Below are 21,147 nucleotides of genomic sequence, written 5' to 3' on the forward strand. Positions count from 1 at the left end.
GGATGTTCAAACGTAATAAACCCAAGTTTTTGCATCGATATGTGGCAGCGAATGAAATATGCCTTCATGATTTTACTCCAAATTGCGACCGAAAGTTATTGGAGCGAACTGCACACGATAAACCCATTCCAAGGAGTGGAAAAATGCTGCAGCGGGCTGGCAAGGTTAAGGCGTCTGTATTTTGGGGTGGGCATGAAATAATTTTGTTGACTACCGTGAGTGTTATTGAATGTTATATAGAGTTTCAGTAAAAAATAGTTTTTCAGATTATACCAAAATATATGAATATCGGGATAGCAAGACTTCTCAGTTAACAAGAAGCCAGAAACATCTCATTCAAACATTTATTTATCGATCTAATTAAAGAAAATTTGGTTCTTTTGAAATTTGTTGACTATCATGTTTAAGATTTTGAACGTGTTGACAGTAAATGCAAAGAAAATAGACTCAAACTCTCCTTTTTCGTTTTTTTTTGCTTTGGGAAAGAATCAAATGTCGCCTGTGGTTGGATGGATTAAATTTACTTAGAAATTTCGTTATAAAACTTAATACCCCGTTTAGAGTATAACCCACTCAAATAACTCAAAAATAGTCTAATTTCTTCTCATATTTGATTTTAACCTTTCGCTTTAATCTGTCGTCTGTGCATAAACATATGTCATGAATTTGATTTACCAACTTGAAGGATTAATACATAAACAGTGCTTAAATAAACTGAAATTTCGAATGGCTTTGGTGGGTATTATGAAAAATAGTTTAATCTCTTTTGAACATTTCGTGGAAAAATTTTAAGCACAATTGGATAATTCATACAATCGATGTTATAGATGAATCAAAAAAGTGACACTTAAAGTTCTTTTTTCCACTTCGCTTCGTCATCTCTGTTCTAAAGGAACTAAATAACTTTTAAATAACAAATGAACATTTGAAACATTTCAAATACAAAAACAAAAAACAAAAAAATATTTGTTTAAATAAAGTTTTTGAGTTTCATATCAGTGCCTATCTACATATAATGGGGATGATAACTGGTTTATAACTGCGATTCCAAAAAAAATATGAATACAAGTGAGGAAATTCGTCTTCAGAAGTCAAAAATAATGAAAAGCAGATTTTATATTCATATCAAAAAAGTATTGACACCGAAAATATAAAAATGTAATACAAAAGAAGAAAACGATTAATGCTGTGTTTATATTTTTTACCTTCTGTTATGAAGCGTTTTTGTGCAAACGCATTCGTCGTGCTCGACCAAATACCGTGAAGCAGGGTCTTGGCGCCTGTTGCACGATTTTTGCGCCGTGTCATCGATTTTTCGATGCTTGTCACTGATTTTTTGACAAAAAACTTTTTTAACCATTAATCACTCAAATATACTCACCTGATCTGAGATCAGGGGATTGTGGAAGGTGTTTTAGCTATTTGGAAAACTTCATTTCCCATGAAAGGACACTGGTTTCAGGGTATTTCAGCTATCCAAAATGCGACGACCGATATTCACAAGAGAACTCCGAAAAATGACCTTAAACACTCATTTGAAATTCTTAAAAGGCTAAAAACTGCACAATCCATTTTTTCGTCTATAAAAAAGATTCCCATTTTTTCACTTTCTATACATTTCAAAACGTTTAATGCTTGATTTTGTTTTTAAATGAAATATTTTCTAGGAAAAATTCATGTTAAGGTTTTCTATAAAAAGTGAAATTTTATAGTTCAAAAAAACAAATAAATTGAGTTTGGATTCATCACTAAAAATCACGTTTTTCCAAAAAGTTTCAGTTTGGTGTAGTTGAGCTTTAACGAAATACAAACTCTTTTTTTAGCTTTTGAAATGTGAGGCATTCGGCCTTTTTGATTCACTGTATTTTTGTAATTACATATTAGCTTATTTTTAAAATCGATTTTCAGAAATTATGCTAAAAATCAGTATTCCTCAACCTCCATCTCACTTTTTTGACGTGTCATATTCTGGGTTACTACACCCTTGTTTGTGCTTACCTGAACTTTTTAACGCCACTTTCGTCCACAAATGCAACTATTTTGTTGTGAAATAAACATCCTTTCCAACAAAATTAAATAAACATTAGTACAATCAACAATTTTCAAAATCAGCTACCTTTTGCTGATAACTCCTCGTTTTGTCATTGACGAGCGTTGACCGGTGCGTATGAGCAACAAAATTTCCTTATAACTAGATCTCATTGTTAAGATATGGTGCTTGCATAATATTGCAAATAAAAACTTTAACACAATTTTTCGCCATTTACATTGTAATTCAATTAAAACATTGCATATTATATTGGATTTTTATCAATGTAAAGGTATAAATAACGTCACTTTGCGTTTAAGTTTAATTTTTTTTCATCAGGAGAACTCAATTAATGAGTGTCCCGAATTTCAATTCCCTAGGTCTGTATATAAAATAAAAGTTTTTGGCCATTCGTTATATAAAGGTCATTTTGTGGCCATTTTCTCTTCAAGGGCTTTTTCAAGATTTTTTAAATATTCTTAATTTAGTCCAGAGATGTGTTTCTGCAAAGTTTCATTGTTGTACGACCACTCCTTCTATTTTTTTCCAAGAAATGTATGGAGCGGTGCCACTGTGCGTTGTATCGAAGCACAAGGAAACTACTTTGAATAAAAAATATAACTTTTGAAAAATATTAATTTTTTGTTGTTTTTTTAACAGTCCTGTTTCTTTTGCGACAGACCTTGTATTTCTGAATTATATAGGAACTAAATAAACATTAGTGCAAACAACAATTTTCCAAACGGCTACTTTTTGCTTATAACTCCTTGTTTTGTCATTGACGAGCGTTGACCGGTACGTATGAGCAACAAACTTCACTTGCCTTATAGCTGGCCAATATCCAGATACGTTGTTTCAGATATTGCATCAATTTGTTGTTTTTCAATGACTTTTTTGAATTTTGTATTTCTTGTAATTTCTTGAGGTATTGACCTTAACGTGTGTAGTTTTATTTTTAATTGAAAATTTACAATTTTCTCATTTACTTGCGACCGGAGTAAAGATTTTTTAAATAAGATTTAAATTCCACATTATTAGCGTGTAAACTTGATGAAGCTTCTGCAAACAATAGCAATTTAAATCATATAAAGTAATTTTAATTCAAACTCAGAAGTATTTATGGAGTAACATTAATATTAAAAATATTTTGGAAGAAATATTTTTCTCCTGAAGCCTCTCTTCCTTCTTAACAAAAACTCTGGACAAACTGATGAGCTGGTACATAAGGAGGCGCATTCCGAGGGACCATTTATCAGGAGCACAACATGTAAAGGTAGGTCGGTGGATACTGTCCTGCATATTATCATGTCTTAGCTTGAGGAAGCCATTAGGGTTAATGATTTCGCTGTTGGGAATTCACGGTTCTCCTTATCATCTATTTCTACGCCTCAGTGTTGTCGTAAAGATTCTGGAAATGCCTCATCTCTTCCACTCCTCATCAAAAGTAAACCTCAAATATTTATTGATGCTCTCAGTTCACAGAAGTCCAGTGAAGGAAAAGTTGTTCAAGAAAGCGTTTTTTAGAATTTTCCACACCATCCTACAGGAAGAGATCTAGATCTAATAGAAACAAAAATCTTTAAAATGCTTACAAAGGTATGTTTGGAAAGGAAGCTCACGTACTTCTTTAAAAATTTATCGCTACGAAAAACCTACTCCTTAAAAGTAGACAACTCAACATTTACCCCAAAGCATTTTCAGCCTCTGCAGCTCTTCCTCTGACGAGCATACCAAAGAGTCTGTAATCCTTAAATATCTTCAAAGTTATTTCTCATCCCTCCGCAAAGAAACTTGGCCTTGATGAGCATATAACCGATAAGGCACAGGCATGCGCCACTGTCAATTTATCAGGCTATTTAGTTGTCTGTCTACCTTACAACTTAGCTGTAATTTATTTCTAAAACATAGTCTACTTTTCAGCGCCAATGAAAAATAACACTTTATCAATAGCAACAAAGAGCGCTTATGTTCTTGTATTCAAACCTTTTCAGTGACAAATTTCACATCGTTAATTGATTGCGCGCCTAAAATGCCATTAAACGGGTCGCGTAAGTTTATGAATAGATTTGGAGCACTTTCTTTAGCTAACACTTTAGTTTACCTTCAAAGGATTGCTTTTGTGTGAAAGCGCGAATTGTTAAGCTACTTTTGAGTATTTACCCTTGGTGTTGTATATTTTTAGGCGCACAAAGCTGTTAAGCGTTGATTGATTATTTTGTTTAGCTTAAGTGAGATTGATGGAGGCGCTTAGAATGTGCATTTGTGTGTGTGGATGTTTCTTAAGCGCATAAACTTAATTAACAGAAGCGCTTGAAGATTTTGAATTAATTTAAAGGCGATTAGACACAAGAGCAAGGAAAAAATGAGGTGAGCCGCAGAAAGTTGGTTGCGGGTTGGTTTGAGTTCGCAAGAAGCTAGAAGCATCCATAAACTGTTCATAAGCTGTTATGTAAGAAGTGAGGAATTTATTTTTCAATAATTGTTTGAATCTTAACCTCAACAGTTTTTACAGTTGTCACTAAATCTCGGGTTATGAATCACTTGATGCTGTTCTGCTCGCATTTACTTCCTGAACTTTTAAAATTGTATATCTACATATATTTACACTTATATTTATTCATCCACTTTTCCATCATTGACCACTGTCTGTCCGTTTTGGTCAAATGTGCCAAATTGTCATTGCCCAGTGAACTGTCAGTGAATTTGTCAAAGCGAGAAATTGATAACTGTGAGCAATGAAGCGTTTATAAACGTGAGAAAACGATGTTGCAACAACTCACCTACTTGCACACATACATACGTACTTACCTATGTATATACTCCTATATAAATAATATTATCAGAAAGTTGTGGAAATCTCCGCAAAGCACAGATTTACTACATTAGGATGCGTCGGCTTGTTAGGTCTAAGTTGATGGCAGATATGGTCCTCAAGTATTGACTCTTCGTGAATGTTTTTTAATTCCCTTTCTTAATTGAGGCTGTTTCTTATGTGGATATTGTACGTAGAACTTGCTGATCGATAGTAACGCATTCTAAGCGACTCTCAAACAAATTTCTCTCTTTCTCACTATCTCGCTCTCTTTCGATCTCAATTTCTCTCTCTTGCGGAAAATTCCTCGTTATCTCTCTCATAAAAATTTTAAAGCATCGCATTCTTAGCGACTACCAAACAAATTTCTCTCTTTCTCTCTATGTCGCTCTTTTTCTCTCACTCTCTCTATCTTACAGAAAATTCCTCGTTATGTCTTAAATTATAAAGTATCGCCTTCTAAGCAACTCTCATAAAACTTCTCTCTCTCTCTCTCTCTTATAGTAAGTTATCGTTATGTCTCTCATAAAAACTTCTCTCTCCCTCTCTCTCTATCTCTACCTGTCTCTCTTATAGCAAGTTCCCGTTATGTTTCTCATAAAAACTTTAAAGTACGGTATTCTTAGCGACTCTCAAAAAAATTTCTCTCTTTTTCTCTATTTTGCTCTCCATCTCTCTCTTACAGAAATTTCCTCGTTATGTCTTAAATTATAAAGTATCGCCTTCTAAGCAACTCTCATAAAGTTTCTCTCTCTCTCTCTCTCTTACAGTAAAATCACGTTATGTCTCTCATAAAAATTTTTCTCTCCCTGTCTTTCTATCTCTATGTCTCTTTCTCTTATAGCAAGTTTCCGTTATATCTCTCATAAAAACTTCTCTCTCTCTCTATCTCTCTCCGAAGAAGAGAATTTGGCAACTAGTCTAAAATTATATGATCAATACTCAGCAAAATTTCTAAAACCACCGTCGACAATATCCGTTCTTGCTATCATAACTAAGTGGGTTCATTGTATGACTAACATGGGTCGGTGCTCGGATCGAATAATAGAAAAACTGGAAGTTGGATGAGCAACGCTACCAAACACTTATCAAAACTGAAGCAACTAGTTTAAGCTTTAAAATTATTACGCCTAACCCTTCACTGTAAGATACTTAGTGTTCTGAGAGACACAGTCATAATTATATTTTCTCTCAAATATTCTTTTTAAAAACACGGTAATTGCGCAGCCCAAAACCAATGAAACTTTATACACCTGTGTCCAGTAACGCATTCCTACCACCCTAATGCAGCTCTTCTCTTTAAATCTTCATATGAGTGAGCAGCAAGATTTATTCATTTATTCATGCCACTCGCCGCACTCAAAGGACTGTTGCAATATTAGCTTCGACGGTAAACTTCCCCTTTATATTACTGGATTACTACTCACACGTGACTACATACATATAAACCGGAGTATGTACTCAGTGCATATACGAAATCTTATGTGCGGACATAGATATTGAAGCAGTCACGTGAACACTCACTGGAGCATGCCCTGGCCGTCCATCGTTAGCAAACAAATATTTAATTTTGAGATTTTGATCAGCCACGTAATCAGGTGGAAAAATAGCTCCACAATTACTTGAGAGGAATGATTATGTGCGCAAATCAAAGATGATGGTGCCGGTTTCACTTGATAAAATTGCATCGCTTGCGTTGGTCAAAAGTCGAGTGCATATGAAGCGGTGTGGCAATGAATGTTGGTGTTGGTTGATAGCGAAGCCTCATTCCGCACTTTAAGAACTAATTTGATAAATTTATAAATTATAGAAAAAGGAAGGAATCAATTTTAGTTTATTCATTGACTAAACGAGCACAACCAAAGACTTAGTCGATGGACATAGTACATATATTTGATATTAAGGACAATGTTAGTTTCCGTTTTGTGATTACCAGATTCTGATAACAGATATCGGACTAATGGAGTCCTTAACAAGGCCTTGGAAATTACTATAACACACGCAGCGATTCCCTTTAAGAGCTCTTCGCCCGCTGTTTGCAAGAAGGCGTCTTACCGAAAATATGGAAGGAACCAAGCTCACACCATCCTCTCTGCAAATTGGGCATGCTTGGAAAAATTCTATAATATGTGAACGATTGTAGAAGCATCTAGAGCAAGAAGGTACAGGAACGGGACCGCCGTTTTCGTAAGCTAAAGTCAGCCATCGATGCGATCAGAAAGGTGACCAGTGTCGCCAGCAAGTCCATCGAAAAGAACGATATGGATATACGGCACAAAAGTGTACTACGCTGTCGTAACGTTTGACGTTTGAAATGCGTTCAACTCTGCTTATTGGCCGTATATAATGAGCGCTATCGAATGTAACAAAACACCAGTTTATTTTTTAAGAATTATCTCCAAACACATGTGAAATAGGCTGTTACTTTATGATACCGACGTGGGACCAAAAGATTACAGGATGACGTGTGGGGTACCACAAGGCTCAGTCCTAAATCCCTTGCTGTGAATCATACTATATGACGGTGTGCTACGACTCCCCTTAGAAAAGTGGTCCAAATTATCAAGTATACTACTGATGTTATTGCGGTAAATGTGATAGGAAAGAAACTCAGCCAGGTATAAAACCTATGTTAAGACAAGGCCTTAAGAATAAAGAACTGACTCACGACGAAAAAGCTCCAATTAGCAGCTCAAAAAACAGAAGCAGTGCTAATTACAAGTAGGAAAAAATTATAAAAAGCTTCACTTAAAATCGTGGCTAAAAGGAAAGGAAATAAGGGTGATTAGTGGATTCCGCACGGTCGCACGAGGCGTCTGGCGTCATAGCGGGTATCAGGCCGCCGGACATAATAGCATTAGAACTGAAAAGAGTGGATGAAATATTCAGAGGCATTTGAAGATAACTTGCGACAGTAAGGCGAAAAGAAAAAGGCAGAAAAGTATATGTATATGCGTGGCTGGGATATGGCGGAAAAAAGTAGTTGGATTTGTAAACTAATTGTAAAATTATACAAAAAAAATGGGTGGAGGGAAAACAATGCGAGACTGATTACTACCTGATTCAATTCCTGACCAGACACGGATGCTTCCGACAATATATTTATAAATGCGGTCGCGATTACGGAACACAATGTTCATTCTGCTGTAGTGGCACTGAAAGCGGGTGCAAATTTTATTTTCCCCAGGATCCGGCACTGTAGCCAATTAAAAAAGCCATAAATTCGGTTTGGAAAATTATTTTTATTTATTTTAAAGTACAAAATGTGTGAAAATAATCATAAATTCAGGACCAATTCACTTTTGCTCGATATGACCACCTTTTGTCTTAACTATGGCCTTGAGACGGTCAAAAAACGAATCGCAAGCTGCCCGAATGTGACTTGCCGGTATTTTGGCCCACTCATGGACAATGGCTTTCTTCAGCATCTCAAGGCTGGTGTATTTTTTACTTCGGACCTTGCTCTCCACAATGGCCCAGAGAGAATAATCCATTGGATTTGCATCTGGTGAATTCGAGAGCCATTGTGTGGTCGTAATGAAATACGGAACGTTGTTTTTAGCCATTCTTGGTTCACATGCGCTTTGTGAGACGGTGCTGAGTCTTGTTGATACGTTCATGGTTTGCGACCGAAATGTTTGTTTGCCCACGGCTTCAAAGCAGCCTCCAGAACACTTTCCCGATAGCAATTGGAAAGCTCCCATCTGCGGTGACAGCGGCCCAAACCATTATTTGTGGCGGGTGCTGCCTCCTGGTGGCCAACCGATGACTTAGATTCTCGTATGAAAGGTAGGGCAAATAAACTCTATCGTTTTGAGAGTTTGGAAAAAAACGAAAACACAATTTCATTGGAAAAACGTTTTCGTCATAAACACAATGTTCGTGAATTGGGCCTTTTGGAACTTGTAAGGCTTGACTTTGAGCTCATTTTTCAATATGCGTCGGATGCTGCGGTTGGATATTTTCAGTTCTTTAGCCATTTGATTGGCACTTCATCGTGGATTTCGCTCAAGTCGCTTCTTCACTTTCCGAACCATCTGACGTGACGTTGCAGTCTTTTGATGACCACCTCCATGGCGTTTTGCGATGCTACCAGTATCATTGTAACGAGTGATGGTGCGGTAAACAAAATATTTATTCACATTAAGGTGTTTGAGCTCACTAACAATTGCTGGCTGTGATTCTCCAGCTAAATATAAAGCAATCAGACTATGGTTGGCTTATGTAACTACCGTCTCATTCATCAACTAGGTAAAGGCTGAAGTAATTCAGCAAATTGAAGAAAAACGTTCCCAAAAACGCTTGGCATTCTGTAATCTCCACTCTAAGCGTCAATAAGAGTTCAGAAGTAAAATTATTTGCTTTGTTAGAAGGGAACCATTTCATTATTCATTCGCGTCTCATCATTCTCTGCCTTTCGCCAAATCTACTTTTTCAATTTTGTGAAGGTGGCATCTGATGATCCACTATCCACTATCACCAAAGTAACTCTGTGGTATGCCCCGTGTTGCTTGCGTTCCTATTCCTAAGTGTTCCTGTAGGGTCCATTGCTTCAAAACCCTTGAAGAAGCTGAATGTCTAGCAGCAGCTTATGGAATTGTGTCTCTACCTGCTCCCAAGGAGATGAGCTCGACTGTCTTGTCATTTCCTTCTATTCCTATATGACCGGGCATCCAAATGATGTTAACAGAGCTACCTACTGTGAGTATAGTTATAGGCTGCTTGCATAAACTAATGCCATGTGACTTAATATTGGTGCTACGGGTAGCTTTAATTATCGCTTGGCTATCCATCGGAGATTTATGGACTTACAACTACGGACGGAAGGACTGAATTGTAATCATGTAGTTTGAAGTTTAGTCTCATCATTGAATATATAGAATATACAGAATTTGTCCGAAAAGTAAAAGGACTGAGTTGATTCAAAAAATTTATTGAACCAATCGTAACAATTCTTTAAAAACTTTCAAAATAGGCTCCATTGAAGACGCCACAGAAAGCATTCTCCGGAATAGCTTTGAGAGCCGAGGTGCATGCTGCTTAGATCCCCTATGTCGTCACAAAATGCTTGCCTTTCATTGGCCTTTTCAGGCAAGGAAACAAAAAAAGATCCGGAGGGGGACACATCTGGGCTGTAGGGCGGCTGCGGAAGCGTTGGGATGACGACCCCTGTTAGGAAGCTGTTCACAAGAAAGCCGGTGTGAGCCGGGGCGTTATCCTGGTGCAACTTGGTGCAAAACTTGGCGTTGACGGTTTGTCCAGGAGAAACAAATTCATGGTGGACAATGCCTTTGATGTCAAAAAAGACAATTAGCATCGTTTCCACTTTGGATTTGCGGCGAGGAGAATTAAAGACAACTTCTTGTCAAAGTAACATCTTAAGCCTGCTTGAAAACATAACAAACGCCTCTGTAGATTTTCTTTGAATTGACATTACCTCTGCTCATCACCCTGCACAGATGTTTTTCGTCTTCGCAGGGCATCTTCGTAGTCGTAATACCGTCTAATAACATAAACATCCATACCTGCAATTTCGTCTAAGTGTGGCGCTATACACTGTCGCACTTGCGTAATTTCCAATCTTAATTACTTAGCTCCGCAAACAAACTTGAGACAAAATATCAAATGAATGCAAACATTGGAAATGGAAACGAATTTAAAGACCCGCAATACCGCAAATTGACATCGTCGAAAGACAAGTATCGATAGCCAAGAGCGGCGGCGGGTGAATTCTATGCGACATGGTGACTAAATGGCGATGACAATCAAGCCGTACACTAACAAGCACTGTGAGTATATGTTATATATATTTATCTGTTAAAAAATATAAAACTGAATCTATTTAGTAAAAATAAAAGAAAGAGCGCTAGCCTCGGAAGAGCAAGAGAGAGAGGAGAAAACAACAAGATGACTTGTCAGAACAACCGAAGTAAGAACTGGCATATGTACGTAGACGTAAATGCGTTGACATACAGACATACATCCATCCATACAAATATACATATATATACATATATACATTGCTCATGTCGCAACACCACCAACTTGCCACAATTGCCATCATTGAATTGATCGTCAACAGATTTAGCAATAGCGTTGGCTTTTACTTTATTGCTATTGGATTTGTTTTTGTTTTTACTGTTTTTTCACTTATTTTAATCACTATGTTTATGCCAAAGCATAATGCTATCCATTGATTTTTACGTTTTTTTTTATAATTTTTTTTGGCTATTTTATACTCTTCTTATTTATAACTGTCGCAATTAAGTGTCTCATGACAACTGGAACATTTGAGTGTCAAGTTCAAATCTTTCAATCGACAACATCTGTGGTGTGTTACATATCTAGCTCACATGGCTTGAATAGGATGGAAGCAAAGTTGTCATAAACTATTTTTATGCCCTTCTCAAAAAATGATAACATAAATTTAAGTATTTAGCGACTTGTTAGGTAAACTCGTTATAAGAATACCTTTTAGAGATATTGTACAACAAACATATGTATAATATTTAAAAGGTTTGAGAGACTTGGCTGTCTTCAAAGAGGCTTCAAAAATATATATGTATATGTATGGAAGAAACTTCGTATAGAGTTAAATCAGTTGCTTTCTTCGACCAATTCTTATTAATCTTGTGTAAGATGAACATAATAATTATCTTAAACAAAACCAACTGAAGTCCATACCGCTAGACTGACATTTCTGATCCCTCAAGAAGGACTTTGAACCGTTGTTACAATGGAAATATTAAGTGTTCTTGATAGTAGAGTGAGGTCATCCATTTAGAAGGCACGACCTAGCTAGCGTAGCTGCTGTCTCTACTACGTCAATATCTTCCTGTACATCTTACAGCTCATCATTCGCCGTTGCGAATGCGCAAAGGACCATAAATCTTCCGCAGAAGCTTTCTCTCAATAACTCGTAACGTCGACTCATCAGATGTTGGAATTGCTCACCGCCAGTTTACACAGCCGTATTAGTTTGAGTAGATACCAAATTTAGACACGGCGGCATCTTTTTCGTGCTGTCAACAGCAGCTTTAAAATCGACGAAGAGGTGTCGCGTGTCGATTCTCTTTTCACGTATCTTTTCCAAGATTTGGCGTATGGTGAACATCTGGTCGGTTGTTGATTTGCCAGGTCTAAAGCCACATTAATAAGATCTAATCAGTTTGTTGATGGTGGGCTTTAATCACTCAATACGCTCGATAGCACCTTATACGCGATGTTAAAGAGGCTTATCCCACGGTAGTTGGCGCCGATTGTGGAGTCTCCCTTTTTGTAGTTTGGGCAGAGCACACTTAAATTCCAATCGTTGGACATGCTTTCGTCCAACCATATTTTACAAAGACGCTGATGCATGCTCTTTATCAGTTCTTCGCCGACGTGTTTGAATAGAACGTCTGCTCATCGTAATCGATTGGGTAATCGGGTTCACATACTTCTGGTGTTATGCTTTTACTGCATTCAGCAGTCGGAAAAAGTGTTCTCTCCACAATTTCAGTCAATAGATCACCTCTGGGGGTTCTACAAGAGTGTGCTCCGAACTGGAAATTTTATATCGCCGTAATGAAATTTATGACTAAGGTTCTGCATATAAACCCACTCTCAGAATCTTCATCGGTAATATTTATGCCAAAAAATATGCGTATGGTTCAAGGTTTAAAAAAATCAGACGTGGAGATATCTAATGCGCAATTTGCCCGATGATCTTTCTTTCAAAAGTAGTTCGCATGTCCCCAGAAATAATGATGCCGCTTAATTCGCAGAGATCATTACAATCCATCACTGGAAGTAAAAGGGATGTTGAAAAGTCTACTCCAAGATTTTTTTTTGTGTTTTCAAATGAACTCAGGGATTTAATACGTGGTCAATTCAGGAATGATTTGTCAATTTGTCAAAGCGTTAAACGTAGAAATGTGTTCATTTGTAGAAAATTTTCGAAGCTTGCTTTCGAGAGGTAGACCATTTGATCAAGAAAGATACAGATTGTTTTATGATGACTGTTCCAGAAATTGAAACTTTCCAGAAATTGATACTTGGAGAGGTTTTTTATAGGTTTTCGAAAATTTTGTAGGTAACCTTAAAGCATCAAATTATACAAAAAATTGCGCCAACTAAGATATACTGACAAATACTTAATAGTCTTTGTAGTAAAATTGAGTATGAAGGTAGACTATATCCTGAATAAATTTTCGGATAATTTAGAAAGTTAAAGGAAAAACAGAGAGAGAAAGATCTACTATAAGTGTTGAAAGAATGGTAAGGAAAGGTGCCATTTTGTCTGGTTACTATTGATCTTTAAAAAGGCATTGTCAACTGAAATGTTATACGAGTAGAAGAAAGATCATTAAAGGCGTTTAGTTGAGCTATCGACATTTTTCTGTCTGCTTAGTTCAATGTATCCTCATTTTTCAAAACGAACCTGATATTATAAATATTTTTGTTATTTCGTTACATGTTTTCTGATTTTTGTAATGTAAAATGAAATTAAGGAATATAAGTAAACAATATGTATATCGAAAATCGATCTTATAATATATCTTTGTTGCTTCGATGTACTGTAAACTGTAGACCAATGTTTTATAGAATATAATAACGAAATATCGGCAAAGACTTTCTTGATATTTTTAATTAATATACTGAACTCATTTGCAACGATAATTCAAGAACAATTCTGAATAGCTATCCACCTACATTTATACCGGTCAATCTTTTGGCGACTTTAGTGGAGCATGACTGGATACAGTTCATTAAAGTCTACGAAAAGATGTTAGGGTTTAAAGTTATCACGGTCACTGAACATCAGATTTCAAAAGGTCCCGCTAACAAGCGATATATGATGTAGAGAAATCCGAGCGTGAAACGAATATACTATAAATTACCATCTCACGGCAATGCCTATGGGGTATACCAAATAACATAATTGAACTAAGTACATGAGAATATCGTTTGCATAACTGTTATGTTGCTGGTGGCAAATGACACACACTCAGCTCAATTTCAAAAGCGCTGTGCTGTGGTTTGCAAACCATATGTGAAGGCGGGCAGAGAGGGGTTGCAATATTTATGTTGCCACAACGTGTTGATCATACGATTTGCTTTGTGCGCGCATAACAATTTGAAAATGTAATCGATGATCAGCAGTGATCATGACAGTCATAACAGCAGCAGCATGGCGTGTGGCAATTGACAATTGTTAATAATAACGCTTGTTGTTGTTGCCAATCGAATGAAATTGCGCGCTGTCACACAGTGGCGCAGCGTTCTGGGGGGCCGCAAGCGATTGCATTGAGATTGGTTCAATGCAGCCAAGCGATCGCCAGACGTGATCGCGTGCGCATAGCAATTTCGCTCGCACTTGAGGTAACTACATTTATGGCTCATTATATGTTGTAGCTTTGATGGCTTTGATTTTGATTTCGATTTAATAAAGCATGTTGCTTTTGCAGCATTTTGAGCATTTTTTATTTTCACTTGCTTGTATTTGCTATTTTCCCGCACAATGTTTGTCCAGTTGTCGTGCGCGCTGTTGTTTCAGCGCCGCATTTTCATCAGATTTGCAATGAAATGAAAAGCTTTGTACGCTCATTGCGCGTTCGGCAACTTAATTGTTTCTCAACATGCCTCTGCGCGTTCGATTTGCGCTCTCCTCTACGCTGCGCGCCGCTGCTGCCGCTTCCTGAAGCTGCTGATCGCAATGTTGCTTGACATTTCGTTCACTTTGGTGACACAATGACGTCAACGTTGGCTGGACGGACACCGCCATGTGGATTTTACATATGCGTATATGCTTGTGTGTATTCTTTTTTTCATTTTGGCGGCTGGGAAATATTTCAAAATGTGCCATTGTGTAATCTTCACCGCACTAGCGCGAGCGCTGTCCAGTTCCGCATCTGCAGTACACTTTTTGGCCATTAAAAAATATGTTTAGCGCATAATAATAAATAAATAAATATATCATATAATTTTCTCATTATAATTCCGCGCCCCTCGCGGTTGTCTCTTTGGCATAGAATTTTCGAAATTCGGTTTTTTTATCATTTGATGACTTCGAACATTTGTTGTTGTCGTTGCGTTCTGTGTACTACATCTCGTTCGTTTGCTGTTGTTGTGCGCTCTAAGCTAGCTATAGATTTTTTGTCTCGAGCATAATTAAACTTTTGTTCGGCGCTTAGTGGCGTTTGGCAAATAGTCGCGGTTTGTTTGCCGCTCAAAGCAAAAGTTCTTTTTTCGGCGCATCAGCGTGTTTCTAACATTCGTACGCGCGCGTCTCGTTACAGTTCCTCGCTTTAGCTTTAGTACTATTGGGTTTACTGATATCCTATAATAATTCTCGTGTGAAATGTCCTTACTACTTCATATAGTCTCTCAACGTCGGTTGCAGCTTCTTATTTTCGCTGTACTCGCCTTCAAAGGATTATTTGTAACGGGCGCCGTGCAGCGCACGCTCGAGGAGGCGCGTCAGGAGCGTCAACGTCTAGTACAAAAATATATTAAGACACTGAATAAGGAGGAGGGCGCCATACGATTGGTGGGCGGCGAAACTGAATATGAAGGTAAGAGCATGAAAAGTGAATGAAGAAGAACTTTGACTTGCTACTTCTAATTCGACTTAGCTGACTGCGATTTCAGGGATATCAAAGTATATCTGAGCTCGCTTAAGCTTTCGACAGTAACCAGGTTAGAGCAATAAGATCAACTAAACATTTAGGTTAGGTTAGTTCTTAGCGATCCCAGACGAAGCTCAGTTGGTAGGTCCGTGAAGAGTAGTCATCCTTTAAGATGTCTGCGCTTGACACAAATTTTGGCAGACTCTGCGGCCTTACTATTGATACCTCCTCCGGTGTATCAGTCTTCTCGATGTATCAGCTTCATCCTGCGTGCGTGTGTCCCCACCAGACAGTGACCAGTTAGTATCCCCAACACGTTCCTAAAGTATCTTCCATCGAGTGCCAATAAGAATTTTGTATACTTCTGATCTTCCTGAAAGACTTGGCTGAAAGCATTTACAGATGAAAGCCTGCTTTGAAAAATATAAGCAGATTGATTATATTTAATTTGATCTCGGAAGCAGACTAAATTTTGACTAAGTCCAGCTACTTAAGAAATGATCGGAATCCTCCAACAATTATTTTAGTCGACCTCATATTCAATATTTTTATATTATTCTGAAGGGCGATGTCTTCAGGATCTTCACAACCTATAGTATAGTCAACAATTCATATAATTTTTCTTGTTCAGCAGTGTATTGGGAGTTTGCATAACTTCGAGGAGTGGTCAAGTAGAATGAAAGTGAAAGGGAAGCGAAATATAAGATAATTATAACTCCATAAGAGTTTGTTCTAAAATCTAAAATTATTGTCATCAGAGGACCTCTCAAACGCGGGACAGTCAAGATGGAAGTGTTTCCACCTAATTTTCTTCAAGCCTTCCTGCGTGAACGCCAATAGGACAATGGCTAGCCCTACTGAGAGCAAAGAGATCACTAGTTTCCTTGCCTTCGATCTTGGGCCAAAAGGTTTTTGCGACAGCGCATGTACCGATTGCGGCCCAGCGCTGATCAAGCTTTCGCGAAACCCAGCTATTTAGTAGTAGAAGAAGACACGGAAGCACCGATCCGCTCTCATTCTACCGATAGCAGTTCTAGGGTGCCTTTCTTTGCTAGCTCATCAGCTTTACAGTTTCCTGCGATTCCGCTGTGGCCTGGCACCTATATCAGTCCTATTACAAAGACAGTCGATGCTATGGATAGCGAGGTTAGACACCCTTGGATAAGCACTGAATGCGCTGTTAATGAGTTCGAGGTTGATTTCGCCACTCTGCTATCTGAGTGGATGGTCATTTGTCAGAAAGAGCTCTCTGGTTACGCAATAGGGATGGTCTGCACTCCGGCGCTCTCTGATTACGTAATAGGGATATTTTATGCCAAAAACAGGCAAACAGTACTTTTTCCGAACACCAGACACTGTACTTGGCGCACGGAAGTTTGTGTACATATTTGACTAAAATGGAATTTATTCTTCCAATTTATGAGTGCTCAAAGTTTTATTGCACCACAATTTTTTCTCCAGGCAACATCGAAGTGCTACACAACAGCAAATGGGGCGCCATCTGTGATGACGAGTGGGATGCGTTGGAGGGTCGCGTGGTCTGCCGACAATTAGGATATCCTGGCTTGAAACGTGTAACACACGATGGCTACTTTGGCTTAGCGCGACGCCGCTTCTGGATGGATAATATGTATTGCGAGGGTAATGAACAAGAACTCACCGATTGTCATTTCGAAGGATGGGGTACGAATGATTGCGAGGCCAATGAAGCGGCCGGTGTGGTATGTGAGAGCCCAGACACCGAACGTACCACGGAGGCGCCTTTACCACCATTACTACAGAAATTTACCTTACCGCATGCATATCGCATCGACTTGCGATTACGAGGTGGGCGACGTGCCAACGAAGGACGTGTCGAGGTGCGTATCGATAGTGGTCGTTGGGGTACCATATGTTCGGATGGTTGGTCGCTGCTGGAAGCGAATGTGGTGTGCCGCCAATTGTCGTTGGGTTTTGCACGTGATGCATTGCAGACGGACTACTTTGGTGGTTTGGATATGGCACCAGCCGTATTGAGTGGCACCGAGTGTTACGGCAATGAGACCACTTTGGCTCAGTGTCTCCATCACGATCACTTACGACCGCCAGCAGAATGTCATGGCGAACGTAATCATGTAGCGGTGGTCGTATGTGATCACCTTGCGCCCGATTTAGTCGTGGATTTCTTTGAGCTTGAACGTACCGCGCACCTGGAAGATCGTCCGATGGCGCTGATGCAGTGCGCGATGGAAGAGAATTGTGTGGCGAATGAAGCCTATGATATCCAGCGCGACGATCCGAATTGGCGCTATGTAACGCGGCGGCTGCTTAAGTTCACGGCTAGTACGCTGAATGCGGGCAACACGGATTTCAGGCCGTTTAAGGAGAAACATCTCTGGGAGTGGCACATGTGTCATATGTAAGACAAAGCATTGAAGTGGACTGTTCAAGTGTTGATTACCTATTCTTTCTATTACTAGGCATTATCACAGCATGGAGGTCTTTGCCACATTCGACGTCTACGATCTATTGGGCAGCAAAGTGGCTCAGGGTCATAAGGCCTCATTCTGTTTGGAAGACAATCAGTGCCTATCGGGTGTACCCAAAAAATACAACTGCGCAAATTTTGGCGATCAAGGTCCTTATTACTTGTTGTTTAATGCATAAAACCGCATAAACTCTCTAAAATCTTTACTACTTCCAGGCATTTCCGTTAATTGCTCCGACATTTATCTCTACAACCTGGACTGCCAATGGGTAGATATTTCTGAGTTGGACACTGGCAGTTACATTCTGAAAATCTCCGTTAATCCAGAGTTTAAAGTGGCTGAAATGAGCTTCGACAACAATGCCGCGGTCTGCAATCTTTTGTATACCGACACTTATGCTCGCGTGGATGGCTGTCGACTGGCCAGGCCTTAAGTTTTTTTCTAAGCATACATACTATATTTGAAGAAAATGCTCGCTCGTGGATGTCCAACGCTTCACAATAGTGCCAAATAACATATAACTGATAGAACATGTAAAGCCAAATATAATAAAGAATAATTTTATTTTAAAAAGTAGGAAAATTAACGTCTTTTTGTTATCATAATTAATACTTTTTTGACTGAAAATAATCAAAAGTAGTAATGCCTGAAAATCTCAGCAGATTTGGCGATATAGGTGCTCCAATATAGGCTAAGCGTTGGTGGCTAGCTGCCACAAAAAAATTTGAAATTTTGTCATGAAAGAGTTTTTCGAAGTGGCAGTTTACCTACGCAGAATTCAGTTTTTTCATATTTCATTAGTGAAATCAGAAGCACCAAAAAATATTATCTTTTTCATTTCATAAAATAATAAAATTTTACATTTGATATATTAAATACCGTTTTTTTGGAAATAGTAGGTATATTTTTGAATCACCCCAAAATGTAGGCAACACGTTTTATGTTCTAAATAAAATAAGAAAACTCAGTTCGAAGTGTGGCATACTTTTAGGGCCACACAAAGATACTAAAGGGTGATTCATTCCAAAGTTCCCAAATTTTTTATAAGAAAAAACATAGAAACTTCAAATTTAATGGGGAATATTAATTATCATTCGAATGAACATTTTTTGGCATTTATATTTTTGAAGATTAAGAATGCGGCTATGTCTCAGATAATCCACCAAATAGTACAGGTGTGATATCACACAATCTTAGTGACCAATCAAGTGGTCCGAAACGGAAACTTATCTGTTCACCGAAGTGTTTTCGCAATAAATTTATTAATTTATTCGATATGTGGAAAGTGGCGCCGTCTTGTTAAAACCAAATGACGGCGAGATCACGAGCTTAAATTTCAGGCATCAAATAGTCGGTTATCATGACGCGATAACGATCGGCACTGACGGTTACGTTCTCACCGTCATCATTTTTAAAGAGATATGGACCGATGATTCCACCGGCTCAAAAACCACACCAAACCGTCTGAAACATGAAATGGCAGCTCTTGAATGTCTTCAGGTTACTCTCCACTCCAAATGTGCCAATTTTGTTTGTTTACATATCCATTGAGCCTGAAATGGGCTGCTTCATTGCAGAACAAAGTTTGGCTGGAAAACGTTGGATCTTCTTGGAAAAATTCAAGAGCCCATAGAACGAAATAATGTCACTTGGGAAGATCGAAGACTTCATTTCTTCCAAAAGCTGTATTTTGTATGCTTTCAATGTAAGATCTCAATGTAAAATGCGCCATGTCGTTCCATACGTCAGTTGGGAGTTGCTGCGAACGATGCCGTATCGACTCTCCACGGTCTTCGTGTACACTCTCAGCTACGGCTGCTATATTTTCTTCACTGTGTGTTGGACGTGTTCTATTCGGTTGCTCGTTATCCAATATTGAATACTGTGTCTCAAGATGTTGTGAAAAGAACTATCAATTGACCGATTTTGTTGACCATAAGTTGTGCGAAGAGCACGAAACACCTTCTTCACAGAACGTGAATTGTCGCATAAGTCTCTTCGTAATGAAATGACAAATCATACTGCACAAAAATAAGATGACAGCTTGACACGATTGACGAATGATCTACCAAAAAAAGACTATTGATAAAAGTACCTCTGCTTGGATCACCCTCAAATTAAATCCATCTGAAATAAAGTATGAATAACAGTAGTTAATTTTGCGGCTGTGATATTAGGGGATGTTTCTTGCTGATTTTGGGTTGCTGAAACCGAAAATGATATTAAGAATCTGAGTAGAAACCCCGAAAATGGATCACTATTTTTACCGAAAACGGACTCCCACCTTCCTGAAACCCCTTTTTCGGTGTATTTTACTAATATTTACTGTTATTAGTTAAAGTATTTGAAAAATTGCGAGCAATTGTAAAATACAACTACAACTCCATGCTACAATTTCGCTCGTTTGCTTGCCATTATATTTACTGTTTTTCTCCGCCTTTGCGCTCGACTCACTGACAACTGACAAAGCAAACATCACCAAATCGACCAGCTGTCATTGCCATCACCCATTTTTCGCATTGCTGCGCATTGTTTTTGTTGTTACTAGAGTTTTTTGTGGCTGTTGTTGTTGCATCTGTTGCTACGTCAGCTGGCGCACGATCAAACGCAGTCAAATGTTTGCTTTGTTCTATCGTCAACTGACGTTTATCTCCAGCATTGTTGGTAATAATTTGTTCATTCTTGCTGTTGTTGTTGTTATTGTTGTTGCAGCTGTTGATTACAGGCTTTTGGGTTGTTGTCGTTAAACTTGAAAATCAGTGGTGCGTGGCAGGCGCGCATCAAAGCTTAACTCGGCGTACTCGCACAGCAATTTCAGAGGCAAAATGTGCGCTTGCAACAATAACAGCAACAACAATAACAACAGCGCCAATGCATAATATAAGTGGCAGCAGAAATAACAATTTGCTCTCAATTTCGGTTGTTCGGCTGGTTTTGTTTTTGATTTTCTGTGTTTGAGTAACGACTGCCAGCATTGTTGTTGCTGTTGTTGAAATTGTTGACGTTATTTTATGGTTTTTCGTTGTGTCGTGCATGTTATGCCACACCGGGGCAACAACAGTGACGTAGACGCGCTACTAAATCATCACGATTTAATTGACTGTTAGGCTAAAGCGGGGAGGCAGCGGTGGGAAGCGAGGTGTTTGAGCTAAAAGCATGCGCGCACAGTTAGCCAAATTGTTGCTATGTAATATACATATATACATATATATATATACATATATGTGT

General features: G+C 38.4%; 1 protein-coding gene across 1 annotated transcript; it reads left to right on the plus strand.

Annotated features, from left to right (window-relative positions):
- Nucleotides 1-14,997: 14,997 nt before the first annotated feature.
- On the plus strand, nucleotides 14,998-18,501 carry LOC126755297 (lysyl oxidase homolog 2B). The gene is made up of 4 exons (XM_050467763.1): nucleotides 14,998-15,397; nucleotides 16,913-17,849; nucleotides 17,911-18,068; nucleotides 18,135-18,501. The coding sequence occupies exons 1-4, from the start codon at nucleotides 15,184-15,186 to the stop codon at nucleotides 18,350-18,352; spliced, it is 1,527 nt and encodes a 508-aa protein (XP_050323720.1). The 5' UTR covers nucleotides 14,998-15,183; the 3' UTR covers nucleotides 18,353-18,501.
- The last annotated feature ends 2,646 nt before the right edge of the window (nucleotides 18,502-21,147 follow it).

The sequence above is a fragment of the Bactrocera neohumeralis genome, chromosome 4 (assembly GCF_024586455.1).
Source record: "Bactrocera neohumeralis isolate Rockhampton chromosome 4, APGP_CSIRO_Bneo_wtdbg2-racon-allhic-juicebox.fasta_v2, whole genome shotgun sequence".
In the NCBI taxonomy this organism is placed as follows: domain Eukaryota; kingdom Metazoa; phylum Arthropoda; class Insecta; order Diptera; family Tephritidae; genus Bactrocera; species Bactrocera neohumeralis.

Excerpts from the sequence above, each read along its gene's own strand:
- LOC126755297 (XM_050467763.1), top strand. The coding sequence starts at position 15,184 with ATGTCCTTACTACTTCATATAGTCTCTCAACGTCGGTTGCAGCTTCTT. Across the intron at positions 15,398-16,912 it reads CGGCGAAACTGAATATGAAG|GCAACATCGAAGTGCTACAC; the intron begins GTAAGAGCATGA and ends TTTTTTCTCCAG. Across the intron at positions 18,069-18,134 it reads CGCAAATTTTGGCGATCAAG|GCATTTCCGTTAATTGCTCC; the intron begins GTCCTTATTACT and ends TACTACTTCCAG.